Raw genomic sequence first — 15,774 nt, forward strand, 5'->3', positions numbered from 1 at the left:
ACCCGCTCAAGGATGTGTACATGACACAACCTGAGGGTTTTGTAGATTCACAGCATATTGGCAGAGTATGCAAGCTGCATAAGTCCATTTATGGACTAAAGCAAGCTTCTCGGAGCTGGAATCATTGATTCGATGATGCGATCAAATAGTTTGGTTTCTCGGAGCTGGAATCATTGAGTTTGGTTTCATTAAGTCCATTTGTCTTCCTCTAGGGATTCAGATCTATAGAGATAGATCTAAGAGATTGCTAGGCCTAAGTCAGAGTACATACATTGACAAGGTACTCCTACGGTTTGCCATGCAGAACTCCAAGAAGGGATTTCTGTCGATGTCACATGGTGTGAGTCTTTCAAAAACTCAAAGTCCCTCTTCTAGAGAGGAGAGACACCGCATGGATACGATCCCTTATGCCTCAGCCATAGGATCTATCATGTACGCCAAGCTATGTACTCGTCATGATGTTTCGCATGCTTTGAGCATGACGAGCAGATACCAGTCAGATCCAGGTGAAAGTCACTGGATAGCAGTCAAGAATATTCTTAAGTACTTAAGAAGGACTAAGGAATATTTCTTGATATATAGAGGCGATGATGAGCTAGCTGTAAAGGGTTATAGTGATGCCAGCTTCCAAACTAACTAGGATGACTATAGATCGCAGTCTGGGTTCGTGTTTTGCTTGAATGGTGGTGCTGTGAGTTGGAAGAGTTCGAAGCAGGACACAGTTACTGATTCTACAACAGAGGCCGAGTATATTGCTGCATCAGAAGCAACAAAGGAGGCAATTTGGATCCACAAGTTCATTACTGAGCTTGGGGTGGTTCCTAGCATTGCAGATCCTATTGAGCTCTATTGTGACAACAATGGAGCAATTGCGCAGTCTAAGGAACCTCGCTCACACCAGCGGACCAAACACATACTACGGCGCTTCCATCTCATTTGAGAGATCATCGATAGAGGAGATGTGAATATTTGTAGAGTACCCACAGAGGCTAACATCGCTATTCCCTTGACCAAGGCTTTGGCACAGAGAAAGCATGATGGTCACACTAGGTCATTGGGCCTTAGAGCCTACACTGATTGACACTAGTGCTAGTGGGAGATTGTTAGTTAGAGCCCTAGAGCCAATCATATGATGATTGTTATATGGACTCATTGTATCATATTCCTATTTATATAAAGGCATTTGTTTTAGATATTATACTTACTTGTATTTGCGCCAAATAACAAAGTATAATAGCGTCCTTGAGTAGAAACGTTCTTATCTATATCAATCGATTGGTTGAATCGATAGTGAGATGATATAGAGAACACTACTCTTAATCATTCCTAGTCAAGTATTAACATTCAGGGATAATGTTAATGCGACGAGACTAGCATGTAGGTCAACTCGATGACTTGATCTCACAAGTCATAGATATAGAGATATCAAGTTGACACATGGGTATGCATTGGAGAATGTATACTAAATGACCCGCCATGAGAAAGTATCATGGATCGTTAAATGAGTGTCATATACTTTCTCATGTGGCTATTAGTATGACTATTAGTCCTTAGACCTGAAGTCACCATGGTTCCCTACATAAGGAGTTACATACTTTGGCTTCGTCAAACGTCACCCGTAATTGGGTGAACCATAAAGGCGATTACTGGATATGTAACAAATTATGCGGATGGATGTGAGTGATGTAGATGGGATCTATCCCTCCTATATGACGGGAGTGATATCATTATTCTTGATAGAGTGAGACCACTAAGTGCATGGCCATACCCAAATGAGTCAATATGAGATATTGAGCTCATTTGATTAGAGTGAGTCTACTTGGAGTTCAAGATTTAGATTGATTAGAGGATGACATGGTCTATGCCTCACATTGATCAATCTAAATGTCAAGGATAGAAGGACATTATCATATATTGTGAAGAGTCACAATTAGTAGTCACAAGGTAATGTTGGATCTCAATATTCTTGTAACTTGGGTAGTAATGATGTGTTGCTAGATACCACTCATTACTTATGCTTCTAAATGGGTTTAGGAGCATTGCCAACATTACAAGAACCTATAGGGTCACACACAAAGGGCAATTAGATGGAGAATGAGTTCATATGATGGACCAAGAGGATTAGGTTTATATGATGAACCAAATTGGATTAAGAGTAATCCAAATTAGGCTAATTGAGCTGGACTCAATTTGATTCATATTTTGACTGAGTATAATTTAGATTATGACTCATTGAGTCAATTTAATTCAATGGATATAGATTCATTAAATTAAATTGATTTGAATCAAATGGTTAGATTTGATCAACCATGGGAGAGAAGAGGTCAAGTTTAACTTGACTTGAGAAGGGAAGATGAAAGGTCAAGTTTGACTTGACCAATGCCACCTCATTTATGAGTTGGCATAGATAGGACCAATGATGATGTTCCACATCATCAAAGATAGTACATGTGTGTGCCACCTCATGAGGGAGATCAAGAGTTGTGACTCTTGGTATTCTATGGAGTTTAAAAACCCCTCTTGAAGTGGTCGGCCACTTTAATGTGTGTGAGTTACAATTTTTGTGTTCATTCACTCCTTCTTCTTCCTCCTCTCATCTTCTTCTCTCCTTCTCCTCCACCTTGGCAAAAACCTTCAAGAGTGCTAGCACAATCTAAGGTTTCTTCTCCACCTTTTTTGTTCGTGTGGATACACATAGAGGGGTGTTCACTTGACACCCTTGAGATCCGGCGAACTTTGGACGAGCGGGATAAGCGAAGGGCTTCGCATCAAAGGTATAACTTCTCTAACATGTAGATCTAGTGTAGATCAAGGATTAGAAAACTTGTACATGTAAAATTTTAATTTTCGCACGGATCTGGTGGCATGGAACTTCGTGGTTTCCGCAATGCAAAAAGCAGTTTTTGCGGCCCGAAAGTTCCAACACAAAGTCATAAGGGATCACAAGAAAAGGATGTTGTGCCTGTCTCAAGTTTCATATATAGATACAATCCTTGCTCGTTTTAGCATGCAGAACTCCAAGAAAGGTTTCTTACCTTTTAGGCATGGAGTATCTTTATCTAAAGAGATGTCTCCGAAGATATCAAAGGAGATCGAGGACATGAAGGCAGTTCCTTATACTTCGGCTGTGGGAAGCCTAATGTATGGAATACTGTGTACGAGACCTGATATCTGTTTTACCGTGGGCATGGTTATCAGATATCAGAGTAAACCTAGACAAGGACATTGGATTGCTGTAAAGTATATATTGAAGTACCTAAGAAGGACTAGAGATTATATGCTAGTTTACCAAGCAGACGATTTGCTCCCTATGGGTTACACGGATTCAGACTTCCAATCAGATAGGGACAATAGTAAGTCTATGTCAGGCTATGTGTTTACTTTAAGAGGTGGAGCCATTGCATGGAGGAGTGTTAAGTAGAAATGTGTTTCAGACTTAACCATCGAAGTTAAGTATGTGGCAGCCTCTGAGGCAGCCAAAGAAGCTGTATGGCTCAGGAACTTCCTAATGGACTTAGATGTGATTCCTAGTTTGTCCAAAATCATCACAATTTATTGTGATAATAGCGGTGCAGTTGCAAACTCGAAGGAACCACGAGCTCATAAGGCAAGTAAACATATAGAGCGCAAGTACCACCTGATACGAGACATTTTCAAGCGAGGAGAAGTTGTCGTCGCCAAGATTGCATCAATAGTTAACCTGGCAGATCCTTTCACTAAGGCCCTTCCGGCGAAGGCTTTTGATCGGCATGTGGAGGGGATGAGAATCAGATATATGGCAGCAGATATGGCAGCTTAGTCTTTTAGTATAAGTGGGAGATTGTTAGAGTATATATTAAAAGCCTAGCTTTTGTAAACATTTATTTTAAAATAAAAGAATCACATTGGTCAAATGTCTACAGTTATTTGTTAAGTGTAGTTGTTCAATTAATTTATATTGTAGATAACATGGTGTGTGGTGTCACACACAGAAGATCATGTTATCAGTTCTTTATAAATTATAAATAGTTGCTCACGACTAAGATGGAAAGGAACAAAGCATTAGAATAGTCGTAGTGTAATTAGGTATTAGTTTATCTTGACTAATAAATTACACTAGTACACTCTAAGTGTATTGAGTAGGACCATTTTAGGTAAGTTCTTTTTATACTGACTTAATAAAAGAACTAGACCTTAGTTATTATGGAAGTGTGTGCTCTTAATCCTAATATAATAACAAGCACATATATTTAGTATTTATTTCTTTGACTTATCAAAGGGTGTGATTTAGCTCGATAAATCAATAGGCTCGATAAGTTGGGAAATGATATTACTTATAGTGTGTGTTGTTGATTATAGAAGGAAACTGTGTCCTAGTAATCTAGGTTGAGAATGTCCCCAAGAGGAGTTCATAAGGATTGTCATGTTAAACCCTGTAGGAGGACTTAGTCCGACATGACAATAAGGTTGAGTGGTAACTACTCTTGGAGTAAGACATTAATTAAAATGAGTTGTTAGTAACTCAATTAATTAGTGAACATTCGATATCTTAAACACAGAGAGACTAACACACTCATGATAAGAAGGAGCCCATAATGTAATTTGGGATTGGTGCAATAGTGCAATAATAACTCTCTAATGGAATGAGTTATTATTGATGAACTTGAGTTGTGTGTTCGGGGTGAACATGGGATACTCAAGCTCTTCGGAAGACCAAAACCAATATCTCCTCTAGGTTCGTGTCTTAGCCTCATTAAAGCCTCAAGTCCATCCATATAAAAGCCCATCTTGGTGTCCAAGAAGGGGGTCGGCCCAAGGCTTGGTGACCAAGCCAAGGGTCGGCCACTATCTCCTCAAAGAGGGCCAGCCCTTTTACTTGGTGCCCAAGCAATGAGGGGCCAGCCAACATAATCTAAATAAGGAGGGGTGTTTTGAATTTTTAAAATCTTCTCTTTGTAGAAAACTACAAGTTTTAAAAGAGAGATTTTAAAACTATAAAACTTTCCTTATTTGAATTAAGCCACATGGTTTAAAAGAAAGTTTAAAAGTTTTAAAACTTTCCTTTTTTAACCATCCTCATGGTTTTTAGAAAAAAGGAAAAGAAGTTTTAAATTTGAAACTTTATATTTTTGTAACCATGTTAAAAAAGGAAATTTAAGAAGAGAAGTTTTAAATTTTAAAACTAGGTTTTAATTTTTTAAAACTTTCCTTTTTTAACATCCACTTTAGGAAATTAAAAGAGAGCTTGCAAAATGTTATAAGAGCTTTCCTTCTTTGCTTATAAAATTTTTACAAGAATTATTTTCTTCCTTTTAAGGGGTCGCCCACCCTTGCTTGGTGCCCAAGCAAGGGGTCGGCCAATCAAATCAAATCAATGATTGATTCAATCAATGATTGAATTAATCAAGAGAAAGAAAAAGGAAAAATAAAATGGGAAAAGGAAAAAACAAGAGGAAGATTTTAATTTTTGTAAAAAGTCTTTCCTTATTTGCCTTGGGCAAGTAATATAAAAGAAGGGAAGGGGAGGCCTCATGTATTATCAATTCTTATTCTCTTGTTGAACTCTCTATTGTGGTCGACCCTCTCTCCCTTTCCTTTCCCCTTGTTCTCTTTGGTTCCTTGGTGGTGGTGGTGGCCAAATTTTAGAGAAGGAGGAAGAAGGCTTTGGGTGGTGTTCATCTTGGAGGATCGTCGCCCACACGATGTCCAAGGCGAGGCAAGGAGAGGAATACGGCAGAAGATCTTGAGATTATTAGCATACAAAGAAAAGGTATAACTAATAATTATTTTCCGCATCTTGCTAGTTATTTTTCTTTGTATGATTCCAAACACAAGAGGCATTAGATTCTAGTTTTTTGAATTTGTAATTCGAGTTGTGCTTTTTTTATTTTTCAAATTTGTGATTCGATTGTTCTTTTCGGTTAAACCTAATGTTATTTTAGGAAATTAAATATTGAATTTCTATTAAAGGCTTTGTCGAGGCAGTGGTGGATGATCTCATACACAAGAAGGCCTAGTGCCTCGCCATGTTTGACCTGGGAGCCGATTTTAGAAATAAATATTTAATTAACTTTATAACATAGGTTGATTTGGATCAATAGTGTTAAGTTTCGCTTGTGATCCAAATCTAAACCTTTAAGAACAGATAAGTTAAATTTGGAATCAATAATGTTAAGTTCCGTTTGTGATTCCTAATTTAACTTCTAAAGAACACAATAGGTTATTTAGGAAAGGTTCGATACTTGTACAAAATTTTGTACAGTGGAACCAGTACGATCTTCCTACGACCAACCAACATATAATTTATAAAGAACTTATAACATTATCTTTTGTGTGTGACACCACACACCATGTTATCTATAATATAAATTAATTGAACAACTACACTTAACATAAATGTAGACATTTGACCAATGTGATTCTTTATTTGAAAATAAATGTTTACAAAAAGCTTGGCTTTTAGTATACACTCTAACATCTCTTACATAATTAATGCTTTCATTATTGATTATGAATTCCTATGTATATGATAGTCGTGGAGATTAGAAGAAAAGCAAGAATATGGTAGTGCATAAATCATCAGTTGCTTGAGTGAGCTCTACTATTGCATAAATATAAGAGGAGAGCCACCATCACTTACATTGTGAGGTTTATTTTGTTATCATTCTCAGTTTATCTATTATGGATTGAAGTTATCATGTTTGTTAATCAATATATGAATTGAATCCATGAATACTTTGGTCATTTGAATTGGACAATCCTTGATAATTTTCTTTCACTATTTTCTAAGTATGATTGAAAATTACTATGGGAATGTATTTTAGTTATTTTCATCTTTTGTTTACTTGCTCAAGACGAGCAAAGATAAGTATGGGGAAGTTGATAATTAGTATTTGTACCTATTATTATGGCACTTATTCTTGACATTTGTTTTTCTCGCATGTTTTATTTTGTGTTTATATTATGTGTTGTGAGTAGAAATTCATTTTGGACTTAATTATAAATTTCCTACAAATAGTGAAACTTAATCTCATGTTTTTATTATGGTTTTGTCGGAAATCAAAAGAGCCATGAAGTTGGATTTGATTAGATCGAATTTGACTTGATTTGGAGATTAAACGGAGGAGATCAAGCTGAATTGATATGAACCATTGATCCAGATCTAGAGAAATCTTGTTTCTTCACTCAGATCTAGTCATCAGCCCTCCATCCATATCTGGAGCCACGTGGACCATTTGATCAAATCAGCCTCAATTTAATTTCAAATGATCTAAACCGCTCATCTTGTGATCTGACAACCAAATCTTCATCTATCTTGCTCATCAAAATGAACAACTCAGATGAAGATCACCTTCATCACTTTAATCAAATGGGCAGAATCAACTCTTCATCAAATTGGATGGCCCAGAGAAAATCCTCTTTAAGTATTCAAACGATGGCATAGTACATGACTTCTTCCTCTTCGCATTTTAGGGCTCGCAACAAAGCACAGCGCTGGGCTCTTCTCCCCTTTCTTCCTCCTCACCACCTCAACCCCCAAATCTCTCCACTTCTATGATCTGCCCCAAGTGGCAGTAGCAGCAAACTTCGATGATCCTGTGAGCGGTGACTACCTCAGTAAGGGGCTCTCTGACGGTGTAGCATTCTGCGTTGGTGAAATGAATTCCCCTCACCTTCCGGTCCTTATTAAAGAGCCGCGACCAATCTTGGGTTCCTTGACGGGGAGCATTCTCCTCTAGCGATGCACTCCAAGACCACCATTACCTCTGAAGGTCTCCTTACTGATGGTGTTGTGAATGTAGGGATTTTCCAGCAGAGGAATCTGGCTATTTTCCCCTCTTCTCCGCTATCTTCATCTTCTCCAGTGGAAGTTGCTGTGGAGCCCTTCTTTTGTGGACAACATTCCGAAAGCAGAAGTCTCCTCCATCTCAGTGCGTGTTCCAACTCTGGCAGAAGCATTACAATTCCGGTAGATCACTCAAGAAAAGCCATTTGTGATCAGGGGTGATCATTGAGTTGCTCTTCACTGGTTAAGGTGTTATAGATCTAGACCCTTAGTGTGATGTCGAAGGGTAGTCGACTTGGTGTATGATTGCAGAAGAGGGTTTGGTTAATCTAGTTTCAATTCTACATTTCTTGTTAATTTCCGAAGAGACCTTGTTACATTTGAGTATTTGATTCTTGATCTTAGCTATTCTTTGGTTATATTGCAATTTTTTTTAATTAGTTTAATTGTTATTTTAGTTTTGTTCAGCTTAGTTTCTTGTTAATGAGCAATTTAGGTTAATTGTTTCATTTTAAGTTTTTTATTTCAATTAGGATTAATTACTTGCTTTAGTTCAGAATTTACTTAGTTGCAATTAGCTTTCATTTACTTACATTATTTTTCATTTACTAGATTAGGTTTTATTTAATGCTTTGTTATTTCATTCATAAGTTTAATTGTGTCAATGGTGAAACTCATAGTGTAGAGTGACAATGCGTTGTGGATTAATTGTTGGCACTTAGTAAGATTTCATTCCAGCATTAAATTAGATTCCTACTTGCTTTAAAAAATAATCCTAGATTACCATCCTATCATTGCATTCATTGGGAGACCTGAGTTATTTCTATACTACATTAGTGTAGTTAGACAGATTCAGTGTTGGTGCAATTTCCAGTAGGTCAAGGTTGACCTAGTTGACCAAGCGTAAACCTTGGTCATGGTTTCGATGTTTGACAATACAGAAAGACATGTAGACATGGACAATGCAGGTGCAGTTGTCCATGCGGAGAGATACTGATCAGGGTCTGATCAGGTTGGATGAAGAAGAGTCAAGTAGGTCAAGGTTGACCGGATACTTGACTGGGAAGTCCTAACTGGAATGTTAGGCAGTTCGGAAAGTCCTGGTGAGTGAAACCAGGCAGTTTGGAAAGTCCTGGTGAGTGAAGCCAGACAGTTCGGAAAGTCCTGGTGAGTGAAGCCAGGCAGTCGAGAAATTCTGGTGAGTGAAGCCAGGTGAAAATCCTAGTGAGTGAAGCTAGGTGAAAGTAAAAGTCCTGGTGAGTGAAGCCAGGCAGTTCGGAAAGTCCTGGTGAGTGAAGCCAGGCAGTCGAGAAATTCTGGTGAGTGAAGCCAGGTGAAAATCCTAGTGAGTGAAGCTAGGTGAAAGTGAAAGTCCTGGTGAGTGAAGCCAGGCAGTTGGGGAAAGTCCTGGTGAGTGAAGCCAGGCAGTTGTGAAAGTCCTGGTGAGTGAAGCCAGGCAATTGGAAAGTCCTGGTGAGTGAAACCAAGCAAGGGAAATCCAGATGGGTCAAGGTTGACCAGACATCTGGTGAAAAGCCTAAGCAGGGAGCTTGGCACGGGAAAAGTCCAAGTATGGAGACTTGGCATGGAGATGGCACGAAAAGTCGGAGAGGGCTCGGTAGCTCCTTCTCCGGACTGTGGTCAGAGAGGGCTCGGTAGCTCGTTCTCTGGACCGGACGAAGTCGGAGAGGGCTCGATAGCTTGTTCTCCGGACTAGGTCAAGAGAGGGCTCGGTAGCTCGTTCTCAGGACCATTTAGGGTTTAGGGTTGGAGCTCTAAACCTGGATCGGTCTGGTGAACTATCCAGCGATACGAGTGATCGGTCTGGTGACCGATCAGTAACCACAAAGTGAGCTTCTGTGTGTTATCTGATCGGTCTGGAGACCGATCAGAAGGTCGATCAGAAGGAGGCAATAGGCTCGGGAAGGAATAGCTGATCGGTCTGGGGACCAATCAGGCTAGGGCCTGATCGGTCCCCATGACCGATCAGATAGGCTCTGGACCGATCAGGGTGGAGCCTGATCGGTCCAGGCCTAGCCGTTGTGACTCAACGGCTAGGCTATTTCGGGCGTCTGTGTTCTGGCATTTTTGCTTGCAGGTTCACAGATTGGCTCAGGATATCAGAGGTTATGAAAGGAGATCGAGGGCTGCTACATTCTAACTCTCCTTCTCCGAAGCTTCTGCTTCTTCTTGATCTTCTTCTTGCTTCTGCAAGTTATTGCTTCTGCTGTTCTAGAGCTTTGTTAAGCTCGCTTCCGAAGCTTCGCGTGAGCTTCCTCGACTTCTTCGACTGGTTTCAGCTGCTGCTGTGATTCTGTGAAGTTGGTGCTTCATCTACAGATTTCAGTCGACGATGAGAAGGCAAGCAAGAGTTGTTACATTCATCTTTATATTTGTATCTTGCTGTGCTTCTTGTACTTGTACTCCGATCTTGCTGTTGCAAGAGTTTGTGGTGAGGTTTCTCCACCCAGAAGGAGTTCTTATTAGCCGGTTTTCCGGGGACTCATCCACCAACGGATTGATAGGCTTCGTCCACCTTACGAACACGCCGAGGAGTAGGAGTTTCATCTCCGAACCTCGTTACATCGTCGAGTTCGAGTTTGAGGTTTGATCTTTCCTTTTTGCATTTCTATTTAGTTATTTCCGCTGCGCTAACGTCAATTTGTAGAAAGAAACGAAGATTTGGGGTCGGCTATTCACACCCCCCCTCTCTAGCCGCGACCATCGATCCTAACATTCAGTACTTAAATTCTTTTGATATTGTTTCATTGTAAAATGAGCTTTATCAGTGGGTCAATCCAATGCTGAGTCTTGGTCAGTGAAGCCAGGTGGAGAACATTCTAGAGGGAGGTAACTCTAGGTTCTGATGAGTGAAGCCGGATGGAGAAAATTGTAAGGGGAGATAACCTTAGGTAATGGGAAGTCTTGGAGGAGTGAACTCCAAGCAAGGTTGATCGGATGCACGATCGACCGGATCAGCAGATCTTGGTAATTCTAAGTGCATTACTATTATTATTGTTGGCTAATATAGTATCGCAGGAAATGCTTTAGTGGATCAAGGATCAGACACTGAGCAGAGAAAGTCTAAACAGGTCTGGAAGACCATGTTTGGTAGGTATGTTGAGGTAAATAATTGGAGAAGAGCGACAGTGAGGTCATGTTCCGGAAAGGAACAAACCCTAGGTCACTAATCCAACTAAAGAAATCGGGAGGTTTTCATGTTGAGATCAAGACATATATTACTGTCTATTACTCATGCATAATATCTATGAGCTAACTTTGCATTGTAGGGATATCTATTATATATTGTGCATCTAACCCTGTTTTGCATAATCCAGGTGGATCGGTCAACCAAATAGAACGATCAGTCTACTGAACTAGGCTAAATGGCACAAAGCATAGATCGAGTAAAATAGATATGGCAAAAAGGTATATCAGTCGATTGAACTAGGCATTGGTCAACTGAACCAAATATAGTAAGCATAGTATTAGATTCGATCTCAACAGAAGTTGGAAACTACAGGGATCAGTCAATCGATCATGATGATCAGTCGACCGATCAATTAAATGCTATTAATGACATGAAGATTGGATCTCAACGAAGAAGGAAAACACAATATTCAGTCAACCGGTAGAGGGTTCGATCGACTGAATAGATCAATTGATTGAAGGGTTTTTAGTAGATTGATCAACACTTATAAAAGCAAGCCTGGAGCACCAAGCCAAAGTAACTTTCTGCATTCCTCTATTCTTCTACGATGCTGCTCGTGCTGGTTCTATTCTTCTACTCAACATGCAAGCTACATAACCAAGAAGCTCCAACGATCTTCGTTGTTATATTGTCGGTATTTTTAGTTTACCTTGCATTCTATTATATTAACTTCATTGTATGAATTGCGTCTTTCTGAGGGTTTTGGAAAAAAATTATAGTGAATTGCCTAATAGTGCGATCAAGGATCACTAGTCTTGGAGTAGGAGTCGACTTAGGCTCTGAACCAAGCACAAACAATTTGTATCTTTGTCTTTTTTTTATTCCATAGCTAATACTCTATATCGATTTTATGAATACGATAAAAGAAGTTTTTAAGAAGTTGCTTACTATCGATCTTTCAAAATATACTAACACTATAATAATAAAATAACTATATCATATTATAGATCAAAATACTAACATAATATTCATCTAATTACATCCATGTTAAATAACATATAGTACTAAATTATACCTGAAAATGAGTAGTCTAATCGGAGAAGAGCATCAAATATAATATACTAGAAAATAAAAAAAAATAGCAAGAATTAATCACAAACAATGACAAGTTAAGACAAATTTACGGTAGGAGGGGAAAAGCTATCGGCCTCCCAAGCTGCCAGCCACCAAAGCTACTGTCCGCGAGCATAGTTGTGTGCTGATGGCTGGCATAGCCGCCAGCACAGTTGCGTGCTAGTGGTTAGCACAACCGCCAATACAGTTGAGTGCTGGCGGTCGACACGACCGCTAGGCGTGTGCTGGCGGTCGACACAACCGCCAAGAGTGTGCTGGCGGCCGACACAGCTGCCAGCCGCGTGCTAGCGGCTAGACAATTGCCAGTCGTGTGGTGGCGACCGGCACAGCACCCAAACATGTGCAAGTGGCCAGGACAACTACTAGTTGCGTGCCAGTGGTCTGCACAACCCCCAGTACAGTTGGGTGCTTGCGGTCGGCACAACCGCCAGGCATGTGCTAGCGGCCAGCATAGCTGCCAGCCGCGTGCTGGCAACCAGACAATTGCCAGCCGCATGCTGGCGACCAACACAGCTACCAGACATGTGCAAGTGGCCAGGACAACTACTAGTTGCGTGCTGTGTTGGCCACTAGTCGCCATTGACGTCGGGAAGAGGGAGAGAGGGGGAGGTGACGACTTAACAGAGAATCGCTCGAGTCGAAGGAGATTTGGGAAGAAAAATGGTCGCGTGAGTAAGTGGAGAATGGGGTCGTGTCCTAGTTTATAATTGACATTACCGACGAAATCATGATTTTGTTGGAAATCCCAAATAGGTATTATTGATGGAATTACGATTCTATCGGTAATACATTGAGTTTACCAACATATTCATAATTTCGTCAGAAATCTCTAATGGGTATTACCGACAGAATCGTGATTCCGTCGGTAATACATTGACCTTACCGACGGAATTGCAATTTTGTCGGTAACGTTAGGATTTTTGTGTTATAGCCTTGTTTTTCTGATAGAATAATATTTCTGTTGGGGATTACCGACAGAATTTTTTTTCATCGGTAATCCTATTTTTTTTTAAGTACGCTTTGCTTAACTTGCTTGACTAACTCAATTATTAATAAATTTTAATTTCATATTTGAATATCTTTTTAAAAATATTTTCTAAAAATACAAACAAATTATTTTTGTAAATAAATGATGCCATAGCAAGCGAGTGAGGCAAAACTCAATGTTAAGGTCGAGTTATGAAATCTCAGTCCTTGGAGTTTGCCCTGAAATGGTGAAGGTCTAATGAGGGATCATTGCCCTTCAATGTTTATATGGTTATGTAGGTAGAGTAGGAAATTAAATGTCGTAAAGAAATTGGCATATTCAACGTAATCGAAAATCAAAATGAATTGACATAAAAATTTAGCATTTTACAAATATCATATTATTGTATTTTTTTTATTGGCACGGAGGATCATGGAGGACTTTCATAAATCATATCTACTATAAATAAGTTAATATGTCAATAAATCACATCAATATTTAAGATACGAATATTAGAATATACCAATATTTGACTTTATCCAGCATTTTTAGCGTTGACTAATTGGATATATTATTGGTTTCCCATTCCTATTTATGAAATAAACTATGCAAGAGGAAAGGAACAAGCTCCTCCATCCATATTCCACTTCCTATGGTGCGGCTAACAAGGTCGATACACTAACAATCTCAAAATAAAAAAATCTTGATTTATAATTCCCTACTATTTTTATCACATTCACTTAATTATTAATTCTTGTTTCTCTCTTAATTCCATAGGTACAAGAAGGTAGGAGAAGGAGAAACGAAGAAAGAACTAAAGAAAATGGAGGTTACTAAGGAGATGCAAGAGAAGATCTTTAATCGCTTCGATGCCAATGGCGATGGCAAGATCTCACTAATGGAGCTCAGCGATGCCTTGCGCACAATGGGCTCCATCACTGACGAGGAGGTGAAGCGCACAATGGACGAGATTGACATCAATGGTGATGGAGACATTGATTTTAATGAATTTGCTTCCTTTTGCCGGGACAATCAAAATCTCATGATGAACGTCGTTAAGGCCTTTAAGTTATGATTCTCTTATTAATCTTAAAATTAATTACTAATTTATACTTTACCAGCCTATTGCGTGTTATTACATGGTGTACTTCTAAATAGATTTTGGCTATTGCATATTTTAAAGTTATGTTTCAGTTGAAAAGGCATGGGTGAAAACAACAATTATATTGAGATAAACATTTGAGCACTTTCCTTTCTTAGATAGTCCCAGTTGCCATGAGCTATGATCAGAGGCACGAACATCGACATTGCCATTGCTACGCCAAAATGAATATTTAAAAACAACAAGCTCCAAAAGTACCAAAACAAACATATAAATCATCTTTATTCCATAAATTTAAGATATTCCTTTATCCCAAAATACAATCATTAACGCAAAACTAATAAACAACGGAATTTTTTTCCCAAACAATAGCAGTATAGCTCCACGCGCCTTAGTCGAAATTTCAACATCCCATAACTAGGTTTACTCTTCTTCGATTTGTCTCATTCTTTTTTGGAGAGAAGAGATAATGGGTGAATGACATGGAAAACATTCAGCTAGTAATAACATGCATATATTCTTTTACAAAATAATAACCATCTTTAACGTATGTAAGGTTCAGAGAAGACAACAGAAATAAAATTTAAAAAAAAAACTAGAATAAAACTATAATATGCTTTAGTTGGATGTTATTTTGAAAAAATAATATCACATATAAGTATTAAAAAAATTATTAATTTTCTCATGGTTATTGATATCAATTCTCTAGACTTAACCCTTAAGAGATAAGGTTAGAACAAAATATTCACCCACCATATTAGGATCTAAAAATTTAGAATAATAATTTTCCACCCTATTAGGGTAGAGTAACGGTTATAATCCCACAGCAGTAGGGTCAAAAAAAAATAGAGATTTAAAATAACTCATGGTTATTGATATCAACTCTTTAGACTTAATCCTCCCAGCTGAGGTAAGGTTAGAACATCGAATTCACCCATTCTATCAGGGTATGAAAACTTAGAACAATAATTATCCACCGTATCAAGGTAGAATAATGGTTATAACCCTATTGTATCTTGGTCAAAAATAGAGATTCAAAATTTCTAACTAATACTAACCCTCTAGGCTTAACCATCTTATTATGGGTAAGGTCAGAACAACGGATTTAACCATCATATATCGGGGTCACAAAACACAGAATAATGGTTTTCCATCGTATCAATGTTGAGTAGAAGTTATAACCCCACTTCATCAAAGCCTTAAATAGAGATTCAAAATTCTTACGGCTTGGATTTCAAAATTTACCATGCTTAAAATTGCATATTATCTCAAAATTATATGAACACATGATTTAAAATCATATAACACATGTTCAACCAATTTAACACAGAAAATATGATTTTAAAACATAAAATCTTTGCATCATGATATCACTTTGAAAAGTCACCTTTTTGCCACCCAAAGAGCCCTATACTATATTTGCTTGAATTTTTTGTGTGCATCTTCATGTGTGGTCTTGAAGGGGTATTTATAGGTGCAAGGTAACTCTTGGGTTCACCCTCACATTCACCTCTCCTCATCTTCAATTAATTACATCCATTAATCCTTTAATAAATTAAAATCCTTTCATTCTCCATCTCTTTCAATGGTTGTGAGGTGAAGAGTCATGGGCTTATTGGGTCATAGTGAGGAGCTTGACCTCACATCCCTCCCTC

At 38.6% G+C, this 15,774-nt stretch overlaps 1 protein-coding gene across 1 annotated transcript; it reads left to right on the plus strand.

Moving 5' to 3' along the window:
• The first annotated feature begins 12,388 nt into the window (after window positions 1-12,388).
• Window positions 12,389-14,092, plus strand: LOC121979540 (calmodulin-like protein 12). Its single transcript, XM_042531529.1, has 3 exons — window positions 12,389-12,722; window positions 12,874-12,955; window positions 13,795-14,092. Exons 1-3 carry the CDS (start codon window positions 12,389-12,391, stop codon window positions 14,090-14,092), a joined length of 714 nt encoding a protein of 237 aa, XP_042387463.1.
• The last annotated feature ends 1,682 nt before the right edge of the window (window positions 14,093-15,774 follow it).

Source organism: Zingiber officinale, chromosome 5A, assembly GCF_018446385.1.
Source record: "Zingiber officinale cultivar Zhangliang chromosome 5A, Zo_v1.1, whole genome shotgun sequence".
NCBI lineage: Eukaryota > Viridiplantae > Streptophyta > Magnoliopsida > Zingiberales > Zingiberaceae > Zingiber > Zingiber officinale.

What these genes read in the sequence shown, in the direction of transcription:
- LOC121979540 (XM_042531529.1), top strand. Translation starts at nt 12,389, where the DNA reads ATGTGCAAGTGGCCAGGACAACTACTAGTTGCGTGCCAGTGGTCTGCA. An exon ending in GAAGAAAAATGGTCGCGTGA is followed by an intron (nt 12,723 to 12,873) that starts GTAAGTGGAGAA and finishes TAATTTCGTCAG; the next exon opens with AAATCTCTAATGGGTATTAC. An exon ending in ACGGAATTGCAATTTTGTCG is followed by an intron (nt 12,956 to 13,794) that starts GTAACGTTAGGA and finishes TTAATTCCATAG; the next exon opens with GTACAAGAAGGTAGGAGAAG.